The 11,070-nt window shown below is 36.4% G+C and overlaps 2 protein-coding genes across 3 annotated transcripts; both read right to left on the minus strand.

The window, feature by feature from the left end:
* Positions 1 to 2,515: 2,515 nt before the first annotated feature.
* Positions 2,516 to 6,247, minus strand: LOC125203311 (nicotinamide adenine dinucleotide transporter 1, chloroplastic-like). Its single transcript, XM_048101627.1, has 9 exons — positions 5,775 to 6,247; positions 5,481 to 5,576; positions 5,157 to 5,263; positions 4,997 to 5,045; positions 4,785 to 4,894; positions 3,947 to 4,041; positions 3,752 to 3,840; positions 3,543 to 3,637; positions 2,516 to 3,063 (listed from the first exon to the last, which is right to left on the minus strand). Exons 1-9 carry the CDS (start codon positions 5,842 to 5,844, stop codon positions 2,824 to 2,826), a joined length of 951 nt encoding a protein of 316 aa, XP_047957584.1. The 5' UTR covers positions 5,845 to 6,247; the 3' UTR covers positions 2,516 to 2,823.
* Positions 6,248 to 7,492: 1,245 nt separating this feature from the next.
* LOC125205957 (protein DEHYDRATION-INDUCED 19 homolog 4-like) lies at positions 7,493 to 9,822 on the minus strand. 2 transcript variants are annotated; one of them, XM_048105185.1, is made up of 5 exons: positions 9,576 to 9,822; positions 9,311 to 9,477; positions 9,021 to 9,098; positions 8,608 to 8,870; positions 7,493 to 7,987 (listed from the first exon to the last, which is right to left on the minus strand). In XM_048105185.1, exons 1-5 carry the CDS (start codon positions 9,637 to 9,639, stop codon positions 7,888 to 7,890), a joined length of 672 nt encoding a protein of 223 aa, XP_047961142.1. In that variant the 5' UTR covers positions 9,640 to 9,822; the 3' UTR covers positions 7,493 to 7,887. The 2 variants fall into 2 exon arrangements, with proteins under 2 accessions (XP_047961142.1, XP_047961141.1); XM_048105184.1 differs by having other exon boundaries at positions 8,608 to 8,914; positions 8,999 to 9,098.
* Positions 9,823 to 11,070: the final 1,248 nt, after the last annotated feature.

Raw genomic sequence — 11,070 nt, forward strand, 5'->3', positions numbered from 1 at the left:
TCATAAAATTTGCAAATGGAGGTTCATTCCCATATTCCCCACTTTTGTGGTCCACCACAACTCATGCAAAATGTTCTTATTGCATTCATCAAAGGTTTATTATATCTATTTTTCATTTTTATCAACCCATGAGAATCCTATGTAAAATACTTATATACTACTTCTAGGTTGGCTTAGAATTGTGGGTATGTAGTTCTTCTATGGGAAAATCTATTGTCTTTTCTCTCTATATTACTCCTATATATATGTGGATGAATTTTACAAATCTCAAAATTAAAAGGCATAGTAGTTTATTTTTAGCTCAATAACAAATACTACTAGTAAGTGGAGTACATATATACTAATATCTATATACCTACTAACCTAGCTTCCAGATTTATACTTTTTCTATAAACAATTAGCCAGATGCTCCTTTTTAAATCTAGAATATCTTAATTAGCATACTAATGAATACCTATATATTCATAACTTGCATTTCTTTTTGTCACACTTTACCCTACAACCACACTACATACTTTTGTGTGAAACTTGTGAATCCAATAAACTGAGTATCAACACTCGGATGAAAATACAAATTGAAATGTATATTACAAAATTTGTGAATATGCTAATACTAGATACTACTCGTAGTGTATATTATGGGTTTCAACTCGTGATATAATTTCACACTATTTTTCGCAATTATATGAAGATTCTATACATGCAAGATAATAAAATCAAAAAAGACTTTCCATGTGGGAAAAACCCATAAATTCCACCCAAACCATGTTTATCATCTATTTCTTGATATATATCCCACATATGTGACAACCACACAAAATTGTTCAAGATTTAAATAACCACCTAAACTAACCCAACTTTTGCTTCCAATAATAAAGTACACATCTTTCTGAAATATCAAAAAGAAGATTAAATAACAAAGAAAATAATCATATCTTTGCTGTTTTTGCTATTTATTTATTTTTCGGTTTCTATTGTTAGGGCAGTAGGGGTCCATATATGAAGCATCCCCATAAAATCATGATAGCAATGGCACTCCTCAAGAACTTTTTCACTTTTACAGCCCATCAAGATATGATGAAGACAAGGTCATTCATTTCTTTATTAGGGGCCGGATAATTAACTTTATTTTTTCATATTTTAATTTTAATGCTAAATCATTGATTATAGATAGTTTTGTTGATAATGATATTATAACCATGTTGTTAATCCCATTTAATATAATTGAATTCATTGCATTCGTGCTGTTTACCACATGTGTGCAATGATGAGTGTTTGGATGAATATGATAAAAAAAAATAGTGCTTTCAATCCATTATTCATCCATGGCACTCACATTCAACATTATAATTTTGTGGTAATACATCTAAAATGATAATCATAAATTCTTAGTTATCGTTGCAAAAGGAAAAGAAACCATGTTCCATGGTTGTCCCTAACCTCAAGTTATAGGTCAAGATTTTACAGAAGTGTTTCTAAGTCAAATGAGCTGTTGTCCCCTTTCTGAATCTTACCTTTAAACTCAATTAGTGTGATTAATTAGGACACATTGATGTGCTACTATAATTTAGAACGAAAGAATCAAAATATCACATAGTAGTATATAAATTAAAAGTCTTTTTAAGTGGGACATAGTCCTCGTAAATATTCTTAAAGTGATTTATGACTTGTCACTAATTCTCTATGTCGTCATGTGTAATACAACTAGATTGACTTTTACATTAGTACTAGGATAATGACAATTAGTGGAACTAAATACTTTGATTAGGTCAAATGGGACCAACAGCCTAGTTTTCTTTTTCTTAAGTCTTTGTTATTCTCTTGGGAAAGCCGAAAGAGTCATTGCCACGGTTGTTAGATGCTCAAGGAATTTCATTTTCAAGAATCCAATATATCCTTGAATAAAGAGAATTAAAGGGATGAAAAAGAAGAAGGGGAAAATGTGTGGTTTTTAAGACATAGTGCCCTGCATAATTCCAACCAAATCACATGCACTTTGGGAAAAAAATTTCAGAGGATTGCTGCATAAGTGATGCCATTCTATGCAACCCATGATTGTATTGTGTATTGCATTGTGTCCAACGAGAGGTTTATATTTATAAAATTTATTTTATAATTTCGAATAGTAATTCTTAATTTGTTAAGAGAATAATTTGGTCTCCAGGATAAAGGTATAGACATGTGTATGAACAAGGTTGATTCGCTCTATCCAGATTATGGTCATTTTAACATTACCAAAATATAATAAAAAATACAAAATTTGTCAAAAACGTCATTTGTTTAGCAATTTTTTCCTCTATTTGAATCAAATAGTATATAATAGTTACTTCATATTGATGTTTCATGCAGATTAAGTTACTTTGAATGAAAGTAAGAAAAGAAATCCAACTAATTTTCTTATAGTTCACTCATTTAATGACAATTGGGACATTTATCTGAAAAATGGCTACTTGGGCTCACTATAGTTTACTAACATACTTTCAAGACTAAGATTGGCAAAGCTATAAATAACTGATGGTGAAAAACAATACTGAATACAATAATTGGACTCTAAGGAATCCAAGCCCACAAATATCCATTGAGGCCATTTGGTAAATGTCACTAAACTTCTATGTATACAGCAAACAGTAACGAAAGAACAGCAAACGTTGTCGTATTGATGTTCTGTACAAGTAATTATCGTCATCATCATCATTCTAAGAAAAAACTGTCTTCTAAGTATAAGAATACAGAAACAATCACTAATGAGGGCTCCTAGGCACAGCATATATAGGACTGCTGCTAAGAAACAATGCGTCTGTTGAAGCAGGCGATGTACCGTGATCATCTCAATGGTTGAGGGTGTTGATCAGGAGGAAACAATGTAACGAGAAATCGGTGAATCATCTCAAAACTGGTAAATGTGATTACAGCAGCTGGGGTCGTCCTCAGCAGGTTGATGGCACAACCCCGGTAGAAACCAGGGATGCCATCATGCTTGAAAACCTTCTTGATGCAGTCGACAACGCCAGAATATTGCTTCTCGGAGTGGTAACCTTGTTCTTGAAGTCTTGAACGGACAACCTGCAGGAGCATGAAGTTACAGTCTGTTCATCCAAGAACACTTTTTTAATTTCTAAATGGGTTGAATCGAGAGCCATAATACACCAACAAGTGTAAGGAATGGTGAAACTGGAAGAGAGTTTCAAAATCGCAGTTTGATAAAATACCAGCAGACAATTGGATGATCACCGCATGGAATAATTTTAACTAAAATACAGTTTTCAGATACTATAATGGAACTTTCATGTTTGACACTTGTGATTTTTGAGTAATGTATATATCACCTAGTCATGACTCATAAATAAATGAACTCAGTTAGCATTACAACAAGTTTTTTCAGAATTATTCTACATTTCATTATCCAATCAGAATATGTTGAACTAAGTTATTTGTATGTGCAGATGTATCTTTTTTCTTGTGTTTTGAGTTTTGGTCATTTGTTATGAATTATTTTGCACAAAGAAATAAGAAAAAGAAAGATTGACATCTTTTCCACAAACCTCATGAGGATATGTCAAGGTCGAAGCAAATATTTTTGAAACAGACGAAGCTAAAGCAACATCACTTGCACTGAGTTTATCAGTCGTTGTGTTACCTACCATCATCAACAAATATTCAAGATGGGATTATTTCAGCGAGGTAATAAAAATGTTATTGGAAAGAATAAGGAATGTGTCATTTTTTCAAGTAAAATATTGGAGCTACATACCTTGTTTAGCTAGATAACTCTTTATCTTTTCATATGTTGGAAACTGAATAGCAACATGACTAATACCAGCCAAAGCTGGCACTAGTCCACTGCATAGCACAAATAACAAAACAGAAAATTAAAAATTGATTCCTCTGGTGTAAAATATTAATCCAACGTAATTTTCCGGCATGCTTCATGAAAGAGTTAACCAACCTATACAATCCACGAATGCCCTCTTCACGTGCAATTCTTTTTAAGGCAGATAATGTACCCCTATATGGCACCACACCTGTTCTCATCCCTTGTGTCTGCATAAAACAGAAAATCATTGTATCACTAAAATAAATAAAAATAAAATTCATCAATGTCTTTCAATAGGTTGTAAGCAAGACTTTGTACATTAAAGTCCACTGGGCAAGTTTCTGAGGCTATACAAATTTGAAATAAAACATTTATTATGTATCAATGCATGTGCTTTACTGTAGATAGTGGAAAGTACAATATTTTATGCTGATGCCAGAGAGATTCAAATCTTTGATGATTTTGAATGTCAACTTGCAATATGTTTATAGTTTGTATGGCAAATGCGCCATCATACCATATCCCCACACCTACAATCAAAGAGGCAAATTTCTCACGTCTCATTCACCAGTTCCAATTGCCCAACCCTCCACCGATATCGTACACAAACTGCTCTCTTAAACGTTTGGTAGTAAAAAAAACAATCTCTTTCATAACTGTTTCTAATATCAGTATCTAACTATATGAGGACACGAAAGAATTAGAATATAAAGATACACAAATACGTATCCAATGAACACAAATGCCCTTATCCTTCATACAAACACCTGCAGCACAACTTCATGGATTTAAGTTTTATATATGCACTTATCATTAATTCGAAAATGGAGTTTCAGTTTACAAACATATTTAAATACTTTAGATTCAGAAAGTAACATATTAGCTTAGCTACACTTTTAGCAGCAATAAAAAGCATAATAATCAAGATTTACCAAAAAGAACATATGCCATAGTGACCAGAAAGAAATACCTGAAACCTTGTTTTGACAACCCAAAGAGGATTTGTCGTGATTGCTGTTGCAGCTCCAGCACCAGAAGCAGCCGCCATACTTGCACCAACAGAGAGCTGCTGATTTACATCTAAAAATTTCAGAAGCATCAATAACACCCATTCAGACTGTTCAAAGAAACAGCTTTCGACAAATATATGTATAGAATGATAAAAGCAGGTAAATAACTGACCATCGGAACCAAGTAAACTCTTTAATTGTTCATAAATAGTGAAATACACCTGTAAGAAAAGTCAATAACAAGTTAATTGTCTCCCTATTTCCATTTACAAAACCAGTAAATTTGCACATTTATAAGCATCAGTTCAGGATAACTGAAACCTCCAACTTACTGCCCAATTTGGAAACATGGCAAGCATCGTAGGGGAGAGTCCTCGGTACATACCACGTAATCCCTCCTTCTGAAATATCTGTTCTAAACTTTGAATTATAACACTACCTGGAAAATTATGAACAAACAACCATCCATCATATGGTACCACACTCCACACACAACAAAATTGGTAATTGCTACAGCATCAGATTAAACCTCTCTCACAAAAATGTAACCACTGATTGAAACAGCCAAAGAGGAAGCACCGGAAAATGAACCTTCTAAATCTCACCTAGCATGCACTAAACTACTAAGTTTAGCCCAAAAAGAAAACTTTTGTTACCTCTGATATTAGAATTTGCAAGCCGGGGAAGCCCATGGACCTGTAACCTAGTCTTGATAACATCTAAAGGGCATACAAAAGTAGCTGCAATCGCACCTGCACCAATCAAGTTGTTCCTCATCAGAATTTGAAAGGGGGAAAAGGAGGTATGAATCTATCCTCCAAATTTGTTTCTAAATTCATTAAAAAATTGAGAATTTGCAGTGATCGATAACTTAATTGAAACATCCAATCGCATTGAGGAAAGAATAAACCACCACGGAATCGATTAAAAACTCGAGAGAAGATATTTACCAGCCGCAGCGCCGGCGCCAGCATTGCAGAGAAGGCCCCTAGGACTAACGCCGTGACTCTGAGCAGCCATCGATAAATTGAGTAGAATCAACCAGCAAAACTAGAGCTAATTCGGAAACAGCAAGTAGAGAGAAGCGATAATTGTCTGCGACGGAGTTGGAGGAGTCCTCTGTGGAGAGGCCGATCACCGCCGAAAACAACCGCAGCATGGCCAACCAACACTAATGAGAATCAATTAAACTCAACCAAATCTCCATAGCTGTTCCGTCTCAGTTATCAAAAATTAAAGACGTTGGGGAGAATTTGTGTCAACAAATCCTAGCTGGTTGTTGAAGGCGATTAAATCGAGAATGCGATAAGATTGAGTGGAGTGAGATGCATAAATTGAACATTTGACTACAATTGTTAACCATAAATATTTAATGCACATTTAAGATTTATTTTGATAAATTCCAAATTCGGACCACAAAATATTTGCATCAATTCAACACGCATTCTTTGCTTTGAAAAGAAATTAATTTTATTGTACTTTGGTATGAGTTTTTGAATTCAGCCTAATGTAGAAATGTACTTATATCATGTGGAATTCAAATCTTACCCAATTAATAAATAGGTTTATTCAATACGACGCTTTGATGAAAAAATTATTTATATTCTAAACTCGAACAATTGTTAGCCACTCATATGGGTGCATTTACGTATGTGACGGACGGTTCGCCGCAATGGGTCCCGCACACTTTTTGGGCATGTGCATTTAAAAATTGAAATTAATGCTATTACAGATCGGTTTATTAATTTTTAATAATTTGTATCTAAATCATAGTGACATAAACACGTTAATAAATTTGTGTGACACGATGGATCCTTGTTCTAGTTTTGGCGTTTCTTGAAAAATTGTTTACTCTCGCCTTGAAAAGAATAGCTGCCGAAAAAATATTAAAGTATGTGTTGCATAAATTGGCCCTAATTCAGTTATTTCTGTTGTCGGATATTGTTGAAGGCTTCAGATTGAATGACGTTATTGGCCCTATTTATAAATTCAGTTATTTCTATTGTCGGAAATTGTTGAAAACTTTTGGTTGAATAAACGTCATTTTTTCGATCAAAGTGAGATGCGTCAAATTGGTGGAATTTTAAAAAACTCAATTATTAAAATTAGAATATAAATCAATGTGAAGTAAATTTACTTATATCAAGAGAAGAAACTAAGACAAGATAAATTTACCCTTTGCAATTCTCTCTTACCAATAAATTTATAATGTTATGAATGACAACTCATTTTACTATTAGTTGAGAAAAAACAATATCACTACCTTATCGAATTTTTCAGGATAGACAATATTAATAGTGGAAGCATATCGAAAATCAATAGTATATCATAATACACGGTATATAGAATATTGATGAACATATCACTTTTATTCCAATATTTATTAATCTTGCGTATTACTATACTACATGGTAGTACTAATTTACATTCATAAGCTATTGTTAAGATAGACTATGCATGGTAACTAGAATAAATGCATACATAAAACACATAAGCCCAAAATAAATATCTTTGTTCAAGTAATAGAGAGCGAATCACAATTTACCTGACAAACGTCTTCGGCTGAGGCCCACATAAATACCAAGCACTAAGAATAAGCCTTTTGACCTTTGCCCTATTCACAAGTAATAATGAGTGGCCTAACAAAAATCATTTAAATTTCGGGTCATATTGCAATATTCATCATGTTTTATTGATAAAAGGAAAATTCCAGCCAAAGTAAAGGGGTATATCTCGTTCCAATGCAACATTATACAAACTACAGAGGAGAAATAAATCAGGTTAATAGATTGTATAAGCTCCCAACTGCTCCTCACCACTCACTGACCCAATTTCTCAACCCTACTATCATTTGGCCTTTTGTCAGGTTAATTGATACATTAAAAAATTTCTGCAGTAGGAAAGTTTTTAATCTCATCAATGGCTCACAATACACAGGCACAAATGATAGTAGGGTTGAGAAATTGATTGTGCTTAGACATGTTGATGAACTACCGCCAGGAACAGCAACTGATGTTTGAAAGTGCCCTTCACTCGAACAAAGCTTCGGGCAGATACAGGTGTTCATAAATCGTCCAAAATGGTCGATAATACTAGTCCCTGTAGAAAATTGCACCGGCTGGCCCTCTCTTTATGCCAGTCTTTCGATGGGATTGGTTGTATTCTGCAATAGGGATGATACTACATAAGGCTTGCTATAGCTGCGAGAATGTCAAATAACAGTAGCAAAACTTGTACTATATGCTAAGCATGATAGTAGTCCAACAAGCAAATGTTAGCGTCTATGTATAACATGTGATACACAATCACGATGAACTTTCTTCTGTGACACCAAGAAAGAATACTGAGGGTTATCTCTACAAAAATATCGCCAAGAATCAAACCTAATCAAGCAATGCCAATATAATGTGTGAGTCTACGATTTCCTACAATGCAGTTTTCACGCCTTTTGCATGAGATTTGTTGTTCATCAATAATCAGTTCAATGCATCAATTTAAACGGTGTTTAGTTGAGCTTATAAACTCCTTTGAACAATTTATAAGCTGTGTAGGACAATAGGAGCTTATATTTTCTCAATGATGAGACAATAACAAAAATGTTATCTCAATCTCTAGGTTGTATAATCAAAGTACATCTTTCTAGTTTATGAAGTCTTTCCAAACAAAAACATCCTATGCAATCTAGCGTAAAGGCAGTAGGACACAAGTCTAATGCACTAATGAACTTTGAACATTGACATTTCAAAAGTGTTGTGAAATATCCAAAAGTCATGTGGTGCATACCTGTCTATGGTAACATCTTTTGAAATGTCCAACAATGTTACTCTGGATTTAGTTGAAGAAGCATCTTTTGTGGTTTGATGTTTGCTAGCACGGCGTGGACTATTGGCGAATGAAAGTAGCTTGGAATCAGTTTCTGCATTAGAGGAAGATCCTACACAGGAAGACTCCTTTATAGACTGCAAATGTTTCTTCTGCAACTCTTTTCTGAACTGAAATAATGCTGAACGAGACCGAGTATTCCAATACTTCTTGATGCACAGTGCGTTTGTCGAGTTAAGGTCACAACACAACAATGTAGTATATAATACTGGCAGTAACCATGTTCAAGTTTAAACTTCAAAAAGTTAAAATAAAATGCATATAGTTCACAATCACAAAACAACCCATTCACCTAAAATGCCTTGAAGGGATATCTTCAATACATCTTCGTGCTGTGTGATTACATGTGAAGCCATGTTCATCCTCACTTTTATCATACAATAAGGACATATCTGTGAAATAAAGAACTCGGTTAAACAAAGTAAACTCAAAGCATTACTGTTTTTAATAATCGGTAGAAAGATCTTATTAGACTATATTTCAACAGCACATCAGGCATTACTCACTAGTAATAGTAAACACATATTTCAATAAATACTTTTCAAGCCAAGTATGATCAAACTAATATTCCTAATAACACCAACACGCGATCAAAATTATTAACCTCTATCCGGTGATCGGCATCAATGTGGCAGCACAATCCAAGAACATCAAAATCCTCAGAGCAAAACGGGCACGCCAACTCTTCCGATTTCTCGTCGCTCTCAAAATTGTTCAGTTCATACTCCCCGTAATCCCCTCCCATCTCCTCATCCTCCTCCTCGTAATCATCTACAATTTTAGAAACGGAACCCCAAACAAAAAGATCGCGGGGTGAAAACATAAGATTTTAAAGAAGTGAAAAGAAAAAGAATGTATTGAACACTAACCGATAGTGTTTCGGGAAAAAGAAGACTTCTCAAAATCCATATACTTGTCAAACCGATCCGCCATTATCAATTAAATTAATTGTTGTTGATGAAACTCTGCAAGACATGAGTGGATTCGACAATCAAAGTGAAGAAGAGGTTGAAAGGAATTCAAATAAGAAATTGATAGGGTTTGAGGTGGGTTTTTCTCCTGCTTCTTCCCTCAAACAGTGATTTTGTGCAGAGAGGGAACAGAAAATGGCAGTTGGATCCGAATAAAATTCGAGTCGGATTTCGGGTCGGAAATTGGACTCATTTTGCACACGGATGAAGTCACGACGCGACACGTCAGCCGCCAAATCAATCCTATGATGAATGGATGGAGGGAGATTAATGTTTACACAGCCATTTAAATTAAATCGGACTATTTCAAATGTGATTTTGATTAATAATTCTAGTTTATATTTTTTTAACATAATACCTGAATATTATTATAGCAAAATCGAATGACTAATTATTTTATTAAGACTGAGTGCATATTGTAAATTATTTTATTTTGACTAAATTGCTATGATGGCTACAATGTAGTTGCGAGCACCGTCGAATGGTCGACGATTAAGCTGGGAGGAGGGAAGTTTGCCGAGCGACCGTATGGGGAAGGAGAGATGCAATGTTGCCCCGCCAGACAGGGGCGGACACACTCATAGAGAGGGTAGGGCTTAAGCCCTTACCCAAAATGATATTTTTATGTTTTTTCTACTTCTATTTTTTTTAAATAAATGAAAAATTGTGTTAAGCCCTTATTAGAGCATCTCCAATGCAGCCGATTTCCAAATCCTCCCGTCCCCCCTTATTCCGCCCACCAATTGGGGGCCCCCGGGGCGTTGGCTAAACCCCAAAACCACCCGGGCCGGGGCCCCCGATCGTTTCCCCCCCCGGGACCTCCCCCCCGGGCCAAAGGCCTTTCCCCCGTGCGGCAGCCCCCCAAGCCGCCCTAAATTTCCCCCTCATGTTGACGCCCCGGCTTGTTAGAAACCCGGGGGATCGTGCCACCTCCAACCCCCCCCGGCCCCCCCGGGCGTTTTTCCATCCTCCGTCCATTTTCCCCGTGGGGTTTGCCACCGGGTCAGCCCGCCAACCCCCCTTTGGCCTTCCCCTCGTCTTCTTTCTTCCCGCGGCCCGGCCCCGAAGGGGAGGCCCGGACTGGAATCGACCCCCATGTCATGAATGAAAAAAGGTCATCCCCGTGAACCGGCTTCTCCCGGGTCGACGTGTGAGGGGGCCCCAAAAAATCCGGAGGGCGATGGCCGGTGTTCCTTCCCGGGGACCCGCCCCCGGATAAATACCCTAAAACTGCTTTCTTTCTGGGATCCGGGGCATACTCCCCCGCCCGTTGCCCCAACCCCCGCCGGCATCCCCCACGGCATCCCCCGGTTTCCCCCCCCGGCGCCCCGGCCATCACCCCTTTTCAGGATTCCGGGGATTTTAAAACCCTCCGGCCCCTCTGCCCCCCTTC

Source organism: Salvia hispanica, chromosome 2, assembly GCF_023119035.1.
Source record: "Salvia hispanica cultivar TCC Black 2014 chromosome 2, UniMelb_Shisp_WGS_1.0, whole genome shotgun sequence".
Classification (NCBI taxonomy): domain Eukaryota; kingdom Viridiplantae; phylum Streptophyta; class Magnoliopsida; order Lamiales; family Lamiaceae; genus Salvia; species Salvia hispanica.